Below are 18,130 nucleotides of genomic sequence, written 5' to 3'. Positions count from 1 at the left end.
TTTAGCTATTTACATAAGAGCACCACTTAGAACCAATATCATTAGATGTCAGCTATCAGTTAGCTATCATGTCAGTTATTATCTCTGTATTCAGTAGTCTATAGTGTTGTTTTTAAATGTTTGCTTTACTTTGGGTTTGGCATTTGTTTACCACCCGAAAACCTGTTTTTATCTATTTGTGAATGTCATCATTTTCCATGGCATCAACTTCAGCTTTTATCATTTAAATTTTTCCTTTTCTGCACAGTAGAGCCGAAACGATTAGATGATTATTCACTTTGTCACTGACATTTGCCAGTTCCAACTCCTCAAATGTAAAGATTTGCTGTTTTTCCTTGTCTTACATAATAGTAAAATCAATATCTTTGAGTTTTGGACCATTGATTGGACAAAAAAAAAGCAATTTCAAGATGTCACCTTGGACTTGAAACCATAAAGGGGTTTGACAAGATTTTGCAGACCTGATTCATCATTAAAAGTTCAGCATTAATAGTTGTTGTTTTTTGCATTTCATTTCATTGATCTCCATACAGTAAAATATCACATTGATTGGACTAATTAATTAGAATTTGCACTTGAGGGATGTTGTGTCCTCTTATTTGAAGTTATTACCGATAAGTAAATCGTAAAAGAGAACAATAAGAGAATAAATTGTTCCTTTTAGCTGTTACTTCTAACTTTTACTTCTGAGGGTTAAGTGTGTGTTTAACTGTTCGTCAAGCAAATGTGCATGTGTTTGCTGTACAAGACTTCCCCATGAAAGATCGTACATGTTTACTTGCAGACGTGTACAAATTACTGCACATATGCGTGTGTTGGTGGGTGTGTATGTGTGTGTGTGTGTGTGTGTGTGTGTGTGTGTGTGTGTGTGTGTGTGTGTACATGCATTTGTACCTGTGCCTGAATGTGTGGTTACATGCTGCTGTGTAAAATGTTTTTTTGGTGCACAGTATGCATAAGTGCATTGGCCCAAAAACCTTATCTGTGTGGTCCTGCAACCGCAGTGTGTTACGTACACTTGTGGAAATGCATGTTCAGTGCATTATTAACTGAATGTGAGCAAGTGCAGTGTGTTGAGTGTGTGTGTTTGTGTGTGTGGTGGTGCACTGTAGAGTATGTGTGCAGGACTTGTGGAGTGATGGAGGAGAGGTTTTGTGGGGGGGGGGCTCGCTCCTGTAAATGTGGCCATTTGTGTGTGAGAGAGGAGGGGGGTACTGGATGTAGCCTGCTGTAGACACAAGGGCGGATTGATAGTAAACACACACTCCGGGTCTAGTGGATCTGCTGCCGGTAGCCCGTCTAACAAGCCCTTCATTAAGGCCGTCTGATACACTCACTGAGCGCCTTTGTTGAAGTAGGAAGCGAAAAGTACACCAGACAGATTTGACCTGAGAACATTGGTATGCGCTGCCAGCAGTTGCAAGCTTCTTTTTTTTTTCACTCCCTCCACCTCTCGAGAAGGGTTTATTTTCGTTGCGCTGAACAGGTTGTCTCATGGCACGTGCCACTTCTCACCTCCTCCAGGGAAAAATATAGATTTACATAGTTATTTTGCTGTGAACATGTAGGATGCATGTAAAGATTTTTGTAGTGTCACTGCATGTTTTTGGCTTTTTGCATCGCGTGCATGTTTATGTGTACATGTACAGTGTGTTTGTGAGATGGAAATTTACATGAGTTTTTGTTTATTTTTCATTTATTTTAAATTCATGGTACAAGTTGTCTATTTCCCTTTATAATGCACCTGTACACGCTAAGACATGGATTATTAATATTGTACATTTCTGGGGATTTTTCCCTTTTTCATGCACATGTATAATTCTTTTTTGGTATATTCTCATCATTTTTTCTTGACCTCAAAAGGGCTTAAGGTTATTACTGTCACTATTTTGCATGCCCATCTAAATGTTGATACTCCTTACTTTTTATTCCACTCATATATTTCTGCTTGCCATGTTCTAGTGCTAAAAAGTGTCGGGTGTGTTTATGTAACCCCCACTTTGCTATGTTCTTATTTATATTCTGTTATTCTTTGCTGTATCTCGTTACCATTTGCTGTTGCAACAGCCTAATTTCCTCTCTGGGGTCATTAAAGTTTCGTGTTGCCTTATCTTACAAGGACAACAGGACCTCACATACAGTGCTGGACGTACTGTAGTATATCACTCTACATACAGTATATACATCCAACATGTTATAGCTTGTGTGCATTCAAGCAGCATGATATAGGGTGTAGTTGTGGCTACAGAGGGAAGTGCAATGCAGTGACCAATAGAGCATAAAGAACCCTGTTGTATCCAGGGTTTCATGTTGTGGCACCCTAATGGCTGGGAGCATGGGAGGCGAGCGAGGGCCTGTAGCCCTGAGTAAAATGTGCCCTGAGCAAAATGTGCCCTGCACGTGCCCGTCCTAATGTCATAGCCCCATTACATGGCTTCACTGACCGAAATCCTCTGCCTTATTCTGTCACAATACTACAGCCTTTATAAATGAGGTTATTGGCATCTGTAATCGATAGGTTATTAGAAAGCAAGAACCATTACCCTTTATTAATTATTTATTATTAACAGTAGACTTGATGGCTTATTATAGAAAGTGAAACCATGAAGTCTGCAGTTAATAATCCACTAATAAATACCCATGGGTTTCTCACTTTCTAATCAGCCATAAAACTTTCTACTAAGCCAACGATTCTGAAGTTTCAGCTGTTTATAAGCAGAAGCAGCAGGCACATGTCTGCCCCCTGAAGGGGTTGTTGGAAGTGAATTTCAGCTTGCCTAAAATAGTATTTTTGAACATTTTTGAAGTTCCATATTAAATTAAAACTTTCTTAATGACTTCTACATAGGACCATTTCCTGCCTGTCTGTCTCACTCCCTTTCATTTCATAGAGACAAACCTTTAGTCCACTTGAAGATCAAAAGGAGATCTAAATGACTTTTCCTGTCTGTATGAAATGACCAACAGACAGCGGAGGTAAATGTGACTGCCAACCTCCAGAAAACATGTCATTATGGTAGTCTGACCCTCTCACCTCTTATTGACAGCAATTCGGAAGAGTAATGGTAAAATCTTTTCAACATGACTTATATATGTCCTTGCACACATTTGAGTTTTTAAGAATATGTGTGTGTGTGTGTGTGTGTGTGTGTGTGCGTGTGTGTGTGTTTGTATGTTCATGCATGTGAGGCTTGGTTTTCAGAGGGGTTTGAGAACCACCAGGGGAAACTTGTCATTAGAGGAATATGTGGAAACAAGGATGTGGTGAGCGCTCCAATTGAGTATCTATCACTTTTCCAGCGACCCATTTAAAAGTTCTGTGGTTTAAGAGGCTCTGCTGACATTTTATTAAGGTGGAATGACTGACACAAGGATTCCGGACATTTCTGCTGGTGGTGGTGTAGGAAGGAGCTTTAAGCTTAAAGCTTTATGCTTTTCCTTGTCAGGACAATGAAATGAATATTATGCTTTATGTACCTTATATAATACTATGTATTACATGAATGTTCATCCTTGAAGAGGGGCCTCCCCTGTTCTCCCTTAGGTTTCTTCCTTATTTTCCTTCACGTTCAATTTTGGGGTGTTGCACAAATTGTAAAGCTCTCTGAAATAAACTTATGATTTTGGGCTACATGATTAAGATAGTCTTGACATGAATCGAGCTGATGACTGGAAGGTTACAGGTTCATAAATGAGTACCACGCTCTGTTCTCACTCAGCAGTTACCAGTAGTGTGCCCTTGAGCAAGGCCTTCAGCTTCCTCCTGCCCTGGTGTAGCTTCTCGCCAGCCACCAGTGGAGGACTGATTCATGGGTCAAACATTTTTCCACAGATCCAAAACAGGCGCATGGAAAACCTACCCAAACCTGCATAAATTGATTTTCAACACGAGACCCTATCCAAAAGGGGCTTGAGGACCATGAAGTACAAATTAAACAGCAAAATACATTGTCATTATCTTTCTAAGCTGTTGTTTAAAGTTGGGTCAGGTTAAGGCACAAAAGCCACCTGATCAGGGTTAAGAAAAGATCGTCATTTGGGTTTGAATAACTACTTTGCTAAGGTTAGGGAACCTTTGTCGTCATGGTTAAACGAAACCAACACTGACTGTTGGAATGAAACGGGTAAGGAACCCCTCTCCCATGTCAAAGTCCGAAGCTTTGTCAGGAGTCACTAGAGGTCTTTGTCAGTTAAGCATAAACACATGTTGATTTTAGGGATTTTCACAAATGACTGAGAAAAATGAAAATTTTCTTGGGAAAAACGACAGCATACATGTCATTTTTCCTGAATAACACAGTTCACGCTCGTCATCTCACTTAAAAAAATAAAAAATGTATTATTAATTTAAAAAAAAAAATTCTCCTGTTATGTTGATGACGCACCATGTTATCAAAGCTGATAAAGATTCTGTTCTGATCCACTCGGGCTTCTGACATATTTACACACTGACCTGAAACCTTTCCCAACCTGATTAGACTGAATATAATCTGGGCCCAGCCCAACTCAGGTCATGTCTCAGCTACTAGGAACGGCGTGGATCCGTGAAGATCTCTTGTATGAAGAGCTGGGTGTCACAGAGAATGTTTGTATCATCAGCAAACGTCTGCTGAATACATAGATAGAAGAGAATGAGTCAGTGAATATTTAGGAGTTAGTCACAGGCCTTATTGTTTAACCTGAACCAGTTGCAATGGAAGAGCTTACGGTACAAACTGTTACTTTAAACAGTTTTTGCTTCGTCATCAAAACCTTTCTCTTTGACTCACTATCAGGCCAACTTTTGGGTCATCTTGAGTCAGCAAGTTTTATCCCCTCTCCAAACTGAGAGGCTCTTGATGATTACTTTTTTTTTTTGTTTGCTTTACTTTTACGACTCTAAGCTCGCCCACATCACCGGAGAACAGCCACTGCAATGCATCAGCTTAGCCCTCTCCATATATTTAAGTGATTGTTGACATAATTTATGAAGGGAATGAAAACTAAAGTCTGCATTGCAATAAAATTTTAAAAAGAGAGAGATCTATAATTTATTTGGCCTGCCACAAGTCAGCACTCTTCGCCACCAATCCCCCCACACACATCTCATTTCTGTGCATTTGCAGTTTTCTCCTTCCTCCTCTTTTTCCCCCTCAGGAGTGCGGGGGGCCCATCTTTAGGAGGTGGTAGGTTGCCTTTTGGGGGGGGGTCAGGGATATCAAGGTGGTGCTGGAGGGGGGTCGCCGCTGGACTTTTGGCTCCGGTCTAGGAATACCTTCACGTTTACAAACAAACTGGCTCTTTCGCTCACCCTGTTTGCCTTTGTGGCTTTATTTTTTTTTTCAAGGCCTGTATGGGCAAACACACATCGGGAAACACTGGCTTGTTGATCGCCTTCACAGACCAGCTCATAAACCCAGTGAGCATGAATGTGGGGGCCTGTGTGTGTGTGTACTTCAGAGCAGCTCCAGACATTTTTTCCCCCTTTTTTAATAAACCCGAGGGGTGTTGTTGAAGTGAACAACCAAATAATTATTAACTGTTGAATCATGAGATTGAAGCACAAGGAAGCTAACATGTCCTGTAAGTCAAGTTTCAACGTAAATAAGAAATTAGTTTGATTGTGCTGCAAAGTTTGTCTGTTCCTGTTTATGGATGTTGCTTGGAAACAACACTAAATCACATTGTTCAACATGTGGCGTCTCTCTCACTCTCTCTCACTAACCCCTTTGCTTGCTGACTCGCCCTCACTCCGTTTGTAAACAGGGAACCGGGATACATGGCCTCATTGTTTTGCATCATTATTATTGACAGGCCTAAATGACATGAATGATGGTAAACCCTCATACAAAATTAACCTGGCCCTGTGTGTTTACCCTGCCTAAATGATGTTGCTTGTAGGAAAGTCCATTGGCTTGAAACAGAAGAAGGGGGGAAAATAGGCCTCACATCCTGACATCTGCAAAGCACCTGTCCTGGGCTGAGAATGCTAGCTGGGCCAGAGCACATTCAAACAGCTCTCTCCCCTCATTTTACTCCCTAGCCTTGAAAAACGCCATGACCGTCATTTGCTTTAACAGTTGATAACCTCTGCTGTGTTTTTTCCTGTCTCCACTTCTATCCATTTTATGTGTTTCAGATGATGTCACGCTCCGTTGACATTTTTAATAAAATGTGGTGATTTTAAATCTTCAACAAATCATGTTGTTGAAGAATATTATAATACTCCTAGTACTTGTTTCCACATTTTTATAGATATTCAAGATGAATATATTTTTTCAAATATTGAATGATAAACTTGATATCTAGAGTTTGGGAATAAGACTCTTCACTCATACCGCCATATACTTTTGATGTGTAAACAGTTTTAATGAATACCCTCAGTTGGAAGAGTATTGAGCGTTAGTAACTAGCTGCATAGAAAACCAAGCGAACTGGCAAACTGCTTTCCTTTATGACAGTATATATAAAATCTGTTATTCCTTACTCTATAGTCACCTTTAAATGACGTGAGGAAACTAAATTGCTTGATTGTACTTCTACTTCTTAATGCTTTGCACTATTGTAGGGGCTTTTGTAGTCCCTAATAACACTTTTTATAGCATAGCCACAACCTACTACACCACAAATAACCAATAAAGGTTAACATTATCAATCAAAAGCCAGTTTTGTCACAAAACATATTCATGTTATTTTTTTCAAAGGGGAGTTTATTGTGCAGTATTAGCAGACAAAGGCAAACGAAGACAGAATGGCTATGCTTGCTTGCTAACATTTGCGAGCTCGCTACATTAGCTAACAACTACTGTTACAGTCTTGCTCCTCTCCCAAACCACCAATTTTTCCTAAAATTATCACAACAGAATGCACAACAAAACTTTAGGAACAGTTGAAAATAGTGGGTGAACAGTACCTACGGTCGCTTGCTTAACACACTATCTGCTAAAAGAATAAAATGGTAGCTAGGCAAAGCAGACCCTGTTCTAAAGATAAAAAGAGAAGAGAGAATAAGAGAAAGAGCTCTTAATTTGTTCCATGGAAATCCTAAACCACCATGTCTTATTTAATCAGAAAAATTGTAATTTTTGTATTGGACCTCCAGTATTTTTTCATTCAGAAGAGTTTTTTTTGTGCATATGAATATTCATTATCAACTTGCATGTCACAGCTGCATGAGTGCCACACAGTGCAGCTGTAGAGGGAAGGGCAGTAACCAGCATTGCTTTGGTCCAGTGAACAATTTCAGTGGACCCACATTGCTCTACATGCATACTTTCACTGTTCAATATTCCACAGCTCTGCTGCATCACATGACCGCCTGTCCCACTGACCTCCCACCAGGCGTTATCAGTGGTTGTACAGGCGAATAGTTTCCTGCGAGGCTGTTGTTGGAGGGAGTTGTGTAAGCTGCCCTGGCTCAGAACAAAGCTGTGCTTCTAGAAAGGGAGGAGGGTGGCACTGCTGGGAAAGGTGCCTGGCCTTCATCAGCCATCGCTACCGATTCGGAAGTGAGTCACTCCTCAGCCTTGTGCAGAATCTCTCCCCAAAGGTCACCCGCACTGGCTGCAGCACTCATCCATGTCAGCCGTTGCATAATTTCATCAGTACTGTAGTAAAGAGGCTGCAGGAGGAGTACTGTATTTACACTTAGACATGGCAGAACAGAAATGTTGGTTAAACAGACATTTTTTCATTGAAAGAGCTGCTCTGGATGCAGAAATAATCATATTTGTTCAATCTTAAAGGGCAGAACCAGAAAACTGCAGTTTATCTACCTATAAATAGTTACATTACAGATTAAAGTCCAGTTTTTAAAAAGGGTAACAGAGGAAGAGCCAAACTTTGAAAGCCTAAATCTTACTCAAAGAATAAATGCAGTCTAGTTGATTAAGTAAAATGACCTCCAAAGTTTAGTACTTAGTTCTTAGCTGTTATTTAAATTTTCATTACAGTCCCTTGATAGTTTGTGTGTTTGTTCCAACAACATGCGGTTCTTTGGCTACATAAGACATCAAATGAGATTATTAGATATATTTTTGTCTCCAGGCCCTAAACTAAATTTCCACTTACTCTTTTCCAAAATGGATAAGAGTTTAGTTAGTTTCTTGTGACTCTGTCAGCTCCTTCCAACCTATAAACGTATTATTTAAGGGTTATATGATGGTGTTCATTTTTATGGCCCACATAAACTCGTGATGCACCTGAAAATATTCTAAAATTTCAATAGTTCCATTACCTCAGTCATTTAGGTGATTGTCTTTTCCAGAGCACACAGTTTTACTCTCTTACATCTTAGTCCTCCAGCCAATTTTGATTTTCTCTTACCTCACTGTTACACAAAATCTTTCTACTTCTCATTTTAGCTTTATTTTTAATAATCTATTACTGTCTACTATTCTTACAGGGCCAAAGGAATATTAACAGTTCTACAGCTCTGACGTTCATCATGTTAGTCATCAAGGAATCAAAGGAATTGAATATGATTCCTCTCTTGCACTCATTGTAATATGTCATACGTATTGTAATATGTCATTTGTGTAGTATATATAGTGTATAGCGTTTTCTTCAGATCTCCCAATTTAGAACATACTGAATGGACACAGAAACTACTTCAATTTAAAATGATTTTACTTTCTAGAGAGGATCAAATGCATACTTGTTCCCAGTGCAAAGGAATTGTGGAATGGTCATTAGGGGTTTTTGTCTGTTTAGTACAGATATGTGGTTGTAGAGATTATATGCAGTTTGATTTGTCCCGCTTGTTTGTCTCTCTGTACGGCAATGCTCTCGCTGTGTACAAGATAAAAGTATTTCTCTGAGAAAGATAAACAAAGTACTTCTCGATTTCTATAACACATCTACCACCAACAGTCCGTCCTTGAAGTCAGTCAGCCTCTGACTGCACTCAAATGATTCAGTGGTGTTCAGTGGATGGACCGCTCTGCCTGACAGCTGAATATCTGTGTCTGTTTCCTGTCCCAGATAACAGCAGTATGCAGAGAGGCTGCCCTCCTGGCCCTACAAGAGAACATCAAAGCTCAGCACATCGAGGCCAGACACTTTGAAAGTGCCCTGAACACCGTGAAGCCCCGGATCCCAGACTCTCTCATCCAGTCGTATATCAGCTATCAGCAGCAACACAGTGGCCTGTGCTTCTTCTGACCACGCTGCTATGGACAAAGTCAATATTATTTTAAAAGAAAAGGTTTTCAACTGCTCCTGTCTGCTGGACAAGTTACCAACATATGATAAGAAACTAACACAACCACCAGCCCATCTTAAATGTTGATTTCTCCTTTGTAGCTGCTGTGCCAAGTTATGCAGCTGTTGTTCTATTTTATACTGTAGCTACTAGAAAAACAAATGTGGTACTGGTTTGGTTTTTACTATAGGTTTCAAAGCAACACTCTGTAAACACACCTGTATGTTGATAGCTCAGCGGGACAATGATGTTTTATTTTTTGTTTTTGAAAAAGGAGCTGAAGTGTCATGTTTGATCATATAAAATATTAATGATGTAATATAATGTATTAAATGCATTATTTATGTATTCATTAACTTTGGTTGCCCTTGTCTTTTTAATAGGCAAAGAACATTACAAGAAATGGAAAGGTTCATGAATCGAAGCTAATGTGATATTTAAAAGACATATAGAACTGAGTTTACAGCAGTATTAGCCTGCTTAGAAAAGTCTGTAAAATACACATGTAATTCCCTGCTAACATAATGTGAATGTCATTCTTTTTCAATGCAAAAATGGGGTTTGCTGGGAGCAGGTTTCCACTGGCTTTTAAGACTTCCCATGCGTTGGTCTGTTTTAGCTCAGCTTTCGCCTACTGTACGTCCAAAGAAAATCTGTCTTTTCTGCATGTTTTCAGTGCCACTTTATATTATTTGTAAGTTTAAATATTTGTGGCTCCTTGGAAACACATGTTCCCTGTGGGATTTTGAATAACTGCACAGTCAAATCACAGGATTTTAAATGTTTTCACAAAGACAGAAAAGACTTTAGGCCCATATATGACAAGATTGCAATAAGTCCTAGGTTGGCAAAACGTTGTATAACTGCTTATACTGAAAGTGGAGAGTATGATCCCTCTAGTCAGAATATTACATGTGTTCTTTTGCACTAACATATATTAGACTTTTATCTGGGGACCTTCTGGACCCTCTTCAAGGACCCCTGATAGTTCCTAAACCCCTAGTTTGGGGAATCGCTGCTCTATATCCACTGGGAGAAAAACAGCCACGGCTGGTATATTCATCACATCCATCCATGGAACATCAGCTAATTGCTGTAATCGTGAGATTTCCGTCCGCGCTTCCGACCACTAAAAGCAGGGATCCAGGCGGCCATCTGTCGGTCTACCAGGATTTGCTTTATCACCAAGAAGCTGAATTTTAACATCCAGCCTAAAAAAACTTCTCAGTCGTTACTGCGCCACACTATCGCTTTAACAGTCCGTTAACTCTACTAGGGCTTTTTCCGTATTCTTTATTAAGCATTTGCTGACCCGAAATGGCACTGGAGGTCACCCATCTATTGATTTTTCCATTTGAATAGGATAAATTGACTTTGTATTGAACTTCCTTTTCTCATGGATCCGGATGTAGCGCATCCGCGACACCAATCAAACCAGACAGTCAGGAACAGAGAGGAGGGGGTGGCAGGAGTGTGTTTGTGTGTGTGTGTGTGTGTGGGGGGGGAGTCTTTCCCCTGGCTGCAGGGCTGCTTTTTTCTTAAGGTGGTCCTGGACTAAACCCCCCCAACCACCACCACCATTTCAACCTCCCCCCATCCAAAAATCGACTCATAAAACTCTTCAAATGATGGGAACATGTCCATATCAGAGAGTTATACGAGCTGCAGCCTCATCGCGACACATTTTATTTCCTCTGCTGACATGCGTAAATGCGTAATGGGAACATTCCAAAGAGGACAGAAAACATCCTGTTGATGTTTCCTCCCTGAATTGTCTATAAAACCGCACAGTTGTCTGTGCAGACAGTCGTTTCCAAAGTGTGGTTCCAGCACCAGCGGGGGTATGTTAATAGAGTCCAGGTTAACTTTTAAGATTGTGACAATAAGTTCATATGTGGGTGTCCGTTATGCAGCGCTAAATACTACAGAGATCATATCTTTTGCTTAAAATGGCTTATCCTCTTAATGACCCTTGGAAGTCCCTTGGCCCCTGTTAATTAATCTGAGTTGAATCACAGATTTCGTCTCATATTGGGCTCCTTTAATAACAAAACGTGTGTCAAACAGTGGGCTTTTCAGGTTCCTTAACGTGTTAAAAAAATATCCTGAGTGAACCCCTCATGTAAACATATTTAGTGCATTTAAGTTTTACAGCCTTCATTTCTCATCCCAAAGCTGCAGTAATAATCAGGCAGTTTAATCAGTTTCAGTTTATTGGATAGTTTTTTTCTTATGTGTACAACCTAAACATATAATAGTTTCTGTGACCAACACAAAATATCAAAATGCCTTTATTACTATATTAGTAGTGTATTAATAGTCGTAAGATGCTTTTAATGCTTATAATTTCTTATATCTTATAGGTATCAACATGGTATTTCACTTTATATTTTAAAAGCAGAGCAAAAAAATACGATCCAAATGAGGATAAATGTATGAAAAGGGGCTTTTACTTGTGTGTCTAAGGCTTGTGTACTAAAAATGACAAATCAGCAAGAATATAAATAAATGGCGCATTTATTACATCACTATTAGTCACATCAACCTTATTCACACCATTATTCATAAGCCGCAAGAACGGAAACTAGTAGTGTGTTCTTCCCTGAGCCCCCTCATCGAGCCAACGCGAAATAAAAACCCGTTCCACCTTAACTAGTGCACACATCTCTATCGCCGGCCTTCCACATCTGCCCAATGAATCAGGAGCGGATGCGATGTATCCTTTTTCAGTGGAGTGAATGGCCAATGGGAGTTGGCTTGTCGAGCAAACACTGAGCCCTGCGTTCCCATTCATTCAGTGCTGAACAGGCCCGCAGAGCTGGAGAGAGCGCATCGCTGTCTGCGAACCGGAGACGCTTTTTGCGAGCGCAGATTCCCCGCAACAATAAGTAACAGCCAGAACTCAAAACTCAACTCTCTGCAGACACTCGAAGAGGAGAAAGTCTTGGATATAAGCTCTCTCGTGTTTGATTTTATTTCTCCGAGACGTTTTTACGCTATCTTTTTATTTTTATTTTACATCAATTCCTGCGGGACGTCTATAACTGGGTTGTCTTACCTAAAGATCGGCCTCCAAGTGCGCAGCAGTTCTCCGGGTGCCTTCCCTCCCACCTCCATCCGAGCTCCACCGTGGATTTACTTTGTTTTATCCTGGGACGAATGCATGCGTAATCCGCGCTGAACTTCTGTAAAACGAACCAAGAAAAGGGAATAACGCAAAGGGATACACTCGCACTTGGATTAACAGGCTGTGAATGTTATGCATTAGACCTTTTAGCCTACGTCTGGACATTGCCCCTTCATTTTGGATGGAGTTTTGGTAGGCTATTGGTTGATGGATTCGACGTTATGGATGATTGCATATAGGTACGTATCTTCCTTACAATTTTAGAATTGTTTTACGCGTGTTAATTTGCTTTTACGGTATTTATTATCTGATAGTAGCGCACGTAGCGAACTAGTAGGCTATGCGCCGCTGTAGCGATATAAATGTTTTGTTACACTGGTGCACAAAGGCTAAGACTTTCCGAGCCTGTTTGTCACGGGGGAACAAAACACCCACAGCGGGTTAAATTCATCACGATTAGTTGATGAAGTTGATGGATTTCTATGCCTGTGTCCTTCCGTGGCTCTGCTGTAACAAACACCCTTCCCCCACGGCGGTTGTTTTCATTCATAAGTTTTTCCCCGTCTATTTGGATGCGTCCTCTAATGTCTCTTGATCTCTGGCTCTGTGTGTTTTAGGATCCTGCTTTTATTACTGCGCACGACGTCGTCCCCTTGAACGGGCTCTATGCAGATAATCCTATTTATAGTGCGCCCTTTGACGCGTAGACTATTAAAAATAATAAGAGTGTGTTTATTTGCAACGCGCAAAAGAGGCAAAATCGATCAGTTCTGCTTTGGCTGCGGTGTTTCTTCCTGTGAGGTTCATGTGTTTCACGGGACAGCCAGGCTTTATGTTTTTGCAAACTGAGAAACTTTGGCCTCGTGCAGGTCGGCGTTGCTTCATATCCACGAAGGCTCAGACCCAAATTCCTGATGGTGTTTATGGCATAAACACGTATATTAGACACATTATTTGCTTCTAATAGGCGAAGTTTTAACCCGACAACTTTCAAGCGCTCGGTCCGGTTTTCAACTAAAGTCTGTATTTTGTCGGAACTTGGTCTGAAGTTTAGTTTTTTTTACTCTACTTTTGTCCCAATTTCCCCGAAATCCTTTTTGGTGTAGTAATAGAATACTAAGTGAGGCAGCTCATTTAGTTCCCTTGGATCGCGTCCTCATTTCGTTGCCGCGGTGCATTTAAATGTTAACTAGTCATACAAATGTAAATGAGGAGGGGAAGTATTTGTAGGGCCTACTGAAGTTTAGATGTGTGCGTATTGGGGAGGAAGGTACAAAAAGTCTTGCTAATAGTCACCTTTTCCCCCCGGGTTGCCTCACTTAACGGAATCAAAAGTGACATAATGTCATGTTGACAGGATGAAAACACTGAGTCTGGGTTAACTTTAAATACACCATCAAAATTAAAATACACATATTGCTTATTTCACCATAAATAATAATGCATGTTGAAACTTTCTATTTTGCTGCTTTGGAATAGTTATTTTATAGCAATGGAATGATATGATACTGATTGGTTTGGAATCTGAAATGGCCTGGGAATCATGTTAGCCCCTCTTCCATCAGGACAGTGTGTGCTTGCCAGTTATGCCATGTTTTGGCTCTCTCTGATGATGTCCCCTCCCTCCCCGCTTCTCCTTTGTCTCTCCCTGGCCTCTCTTCCCCCCTCTGGCAGGTTTTCCGATGCATGCCAAGTCCACGGTGAATGTCGGAAGTGGTGATCCCCCCAGATGGAGCTCCAAAGTCAACATGGCCCCGGCGGTTCATTAGTGGTGATCCAGCAGCCTTCCCTAGAGAGCCGGCAGAGGTCGGATTACGAGCGGGAGCTCCAGCATGCCGCCATACTCTCCCTGGACCAAATCAAGGCCATCCGCTCCAACAACGAGTACACAGAGGGGCCCTCGGTGGTACGGAGGCCCCCTGCGCCTCGCATGGCCCCCAGGCCCCAGGACAAGCAGGAGAGGACTCACGAGGTCATCCTCGTCAATGTGAACAACAATTATGAGCACCGGCCATCAGGTCACCACCATCATGTCGGGGGCGGCGTGGTGGTTGTGGCTGGGGGACAGCAGTACGGCGGGTCCCGGGCACCGGGGCTCAGTCGCTCCACTAGTACAGGAAGTGCCGCCAGTTCAGGGAGCAACAGCAGTGCCTCCTCTGAGCAGGGACTTTTGGCACGCTCGCCCCCCACCAGGCCTGGCATGAGCTTACAGCACCACCACAGAGCGGAGAGGCCTGTTCGGACTCAGCCCAAGCCCAAGGCCCTTTTACAGCCCCAGCAGGGACCTCACTTCCACCAGCCTCCACTAGAGGCTCCACTCAAGCCCCAGGGCAAAGGGAAATCAGACTTTTCTGGCTCTGGCAACAGGGTGGTGGCTGCTGCTGGGCACCAGTTCATCTGTGAGCGATGTGGGAAGTGCAAGTGCAGTGACTGCACGGCTCCCAGGAGCCTGCCTTCATGTCTGGCGTGCAATGGCCAGTGCCTCTGCTCAGCTGAGAGCGCACTGGAGCATGGCACGTGCATGTGCCTGGTTAAGGGCATCTTCTACCACTGCTCCAATGACGATGAGGGGGACTCGTGTGCTGACCACCCCTGCTCACTGTCACGTTCCCACTGCTGCTCTCGTTTCCTGTGCATGGGATTAATGTCGGTACTCTTCCCCTGTCTGCTATGCTACCCACCTGTTAAGGGGTGTCTGAAGGCGTGCCAGGGCTGCTATGACCGGGTTAACAGGCCCGGCTGTCGCTGCAAGAACTCCAACACTGTCTATTGCAAACTGGAGAGCTGGGCCCCACAGACTCAAGAAAAACCTTCCTGATCGCCCCTGTGTGTTTGTGATTGCGTGTGTGCAGGAGACTCTTGATGTGGATCTTATGATGACAATGATAATGATGATGATAGTCACAAATTAATGTTTATCAAACAATCTAAGCACCTCCCACCCGCCTCCCCTCCTCGCTGCGGAATCCTAAGGAGCTAAGCAAAGGAGTAACGAAAACCACTCAATTATTTTTTATTTTTTATTTTCTCTGGATCAGGACCATGTTTTTACAGACCAGTGTTTGCCTTAACTCTTTCTATGTCTATCCTCAGCTCCTCATTAACATTATTTTTTTATATATATATGAAAAAGTTTTTCTTCCGTTTTAGGTAGGCAGTTTCCTCTGGGTCTGTGTGCCCGGTGGGAGCTGCCTCTCACCAAATCTGTGAAGGACGATCTACTATAGGGCAATTATGTAGCTGCTACCTGGTATTCATAGCAAGCAGGTATGTTTGAATTTATTGGTTGCTACCACACTAAAACCGTGGTTCCTATGCTCATGTTGCATTAACGAAAGCACATCCATCTCATAGTATTTTTTTTCTCCACTTGGATATGTTTTTCTCCTTCCACCCATCTGAACTCTTCATACACATTCTGTGGCATTCTCCCATGTTTTTTTTTCTTTTATTTTGTGTAAATTGTATGCTCAAAATCCATAAGAGGAATTCTGGCTATTTTTTAAAAGAAAAAATGTCTGTTTAAACATTTTTTTGTTGTAAAAAATATTTATTATGTGAAGCTCTATTATTTTATGATATTTATTGCAAGAGACAGTCTTAAATTTACTCATGTCTGAATATAACAAAATATCAAATACTTACTGAAAAATTAAAGGGTGGCACAAAAGAAAACTATGTTAACTTTAATGCAGAAAATATATTAATTAATGAAAAAAAGCACTGTCTGGTGTCTTGATTGAGCTGTTGAGAAACAGTAACCTGCTTGAGGAATGAAAGATGACTGATGGCTGATTTAAAGGGAATGTGGGTCTATTTTCATGAGTCTGAGTTCACTGGCGAACAGCATATCACTGTTTTCTGTGTATGTATGCGTGTGTGTGTGTGTGTGTGTGTGTTCTTGCTGGGTGTGGAATTTCTGGTAAAAAATTTTCAGCAGGGAGTAGACACAGCTTGTAGCTCAAAATGTGACTGTTTACATTCTTGGAGGACTTCTTTGCTGCGATTCTCCTCGGTAACCTTGAAAGCTAAACAATACAGGTCATTGACACGAAGCTGCCCCAAAGCTGCTAGCATCAACAGAGCCTCCACGTTTCCATGAGTTATGCTCACAGGAAGTAACTCTCCTTCTAAACCCCCCTATCCAATCACTAGCCCACAAGTCACCACTAAACTATGCACTGTAGTTTACTCTCTGGGCTTTAACGTGACTAGATCGGGATGTTTCCAAACTCCCGAATGGTCTCCATATTGTAGAGCCCAACAGTGTGTGCTTTGAGAAATGAGAGCGACCATTAGGAGTAGCCGGGGCCACCTGTTCAAAGATAATAAACCGGGGCTATCAATGCTGGGCTTTTATGGCTAGTTCCTGCACTAAATTCAACGACAGGGGCAAATCCAGCCCCCGCCCCGACCCACACTCCCCCATTTGGCCGCCTCATTTTGTCAGTGAATTTATCACTTGGGAAGTCTGTTGACCCCCACCCCCACTGACACTCACTCCCCCCTCCACCTCCAGGCCCCCGGGGGATGATATCATCACTTTGAAAGTTGGTTGGTCAGCCAGAAATGCCGAAAACAGTTGGGTAAACACAAACTGTGACCCGGAATTTCTCTGGGACAAAGGAAAAATATACTGTGGCTTAGATTTGGAAAACTGCAGCATTGGAAAGAAAACAACACAACCGTGTCAATAATCAGCTACATGTGATGGTGGTGCCCTCAGGTGCTGTGTGCAACAGGCCTGGGTTCTGGGGATTCAGAGTTTTGCTGGGAATATGAACCACTTGATTTAACATGAGCTTGAACCCCACAGTAAAAGCTGCAGCAGTTTTGAGGAGTAAAAGGTTTGGTTTGAATACTTCACAGATAAGAAGCTAATAGTAAACATGAGCACAAAGGAAGTATCTTGTTGCTTTTGTCATTTAGCTGACCAGGCTTTCACTAAGACTATACAGCATGCAGTCTTATTCCAGTTTGTCAGCAGTTTGCATTAAATGAACCATCCCTTCAAATGGGCCTTCAGTACTTAATGTGCTTTTCTTTCCCTTTTTGGTGGAATGTACCTTTTGTTGCCCTGAATAGTTAAGAGTGGATTAGCGATTTGTCAATTTCCTGTTACCTTTCAGAGCTGCAATTGGAGCCCCATTTGCTCCTAGCTCCTGGATGATAGCAAACAATAGGAGGCCTTTTTTCAGGTTTCACTATAGTTCCCCTGTACAGATGGGGGGGGTTGGTAGAGAGAGAGAGAGAAGAGATCTGAACTCTATTCAGAAGGCGGTGCAGAGGAAGACAGTGTTTACTTGATATTTCCCAATCTAAGCCAAATAAGGAAACAGATTCTACTCCCACCATTTCCAGAACTTGGCTCTGTTAAGTCCTTAACATGTCTCTTAAATCTCTGATCTAATCGGTGTAGGTGTCTAAAATAACATTTTGAGGCCCGTGAATAGTTTTTCACTTTTCAGTCACCCTGCCACGTGAACTGCTCTGTAACTGTGTCACGTTACTCATCACTCGACTACCACTCCACTGAAAAAGGTGAAATCTGAGTCAGTATTTAGTAATTCAGTGGTATAAATGGTCACAACCTGCCCCTCCTCCTCCTCTTTGCACTTGTTTCAGAGTAAATTCAGCTGCTCCACACACCCACGTAATGCTATTTGGAGTTGTCAGGCTTGGCGGGTCTCTTGCTGCAGCTTTGGGTTTTTTGGGGCCATACAAGTGCAAACACGCATGACTACCAAGTGAGTCATGGTGGAACCTCCAACCCACACATCCTACCGGGGCAGTCCTTTTCTTAGCCAGCCGCGATGGAGCAG

At 42.0% G+C, this 18,130-nt stretch overlaps 2 protein-coding genes across 4 annotated transcripts in view; both read left to right on the top strand.

The window, feature by feature from the left end:
• The window catches only part of spata5 (spermatogenesis associated 5), a 113,359-nt gene extending 103,830 nt beyond the window's left edge, over positions 1-9,529 (top strand). For all 3 annotated transcript variants that reach the window (XM_044204413.1, XM_044204411.1, XM_044204412.1), the window contains one exon: positions 8,962-9,529. In XM_044204413.1, coding sequence (XP_044060348.1) covers positions 8,962-9,141 — 180 coding nt within the window. In that variant the 3' untranslated portion in view covers positions 9,142-9,529. The remainder of the gene's footprint in view (positions 1-8,961) is intronic.
• A 2,316-nt stretch (positions 9,530-11,845) lies between these two features.
• spry1 (sprouty homolog 1, antagonist of FGF signaling (Drosophila)) lies at positions 11,846-15,941 on the top strand. The gene is made up of 2 exons (XM_044205640.1): positions 11,846-12,547; positions 13,983-15,941. The coding sequence occupies exon 2, from the start codon at positions 14,038-14,040 to the stop codon at positions 15,124-15,126; it is 1,089 nt and encodes a 362-aa protein (XP_044061575.1). The 5' UTR covers positions 11,846-12,547; positions 13,983-14,037; the 3' UTR covers positions 15,127-15,941.
• Positions 15,942-18,130: the final 2,189 nt, after the last annotated feature.

Source organism: Siniperca chuatsi, linkage group LG8, assembly GCF_020085105.1.
Source record: "Siniperca chuatsi isolate FFG_IHB_CAS linkage group LG8, ASM2008510v1, whole genome shotgun sequence".
Classification (NCBI taxonomy): Eukaryota; Metazoa; Chordata; class Actinopteri; order Centrarchiformes; family Sinipercidae; genus Siniperca; species Siniperca chuatsi.
The sequence above is the reverse complement of the archived record's forward strand: the minus strand, read 5'-3'. Positions and strand labels throughout refer to the sequence as shown.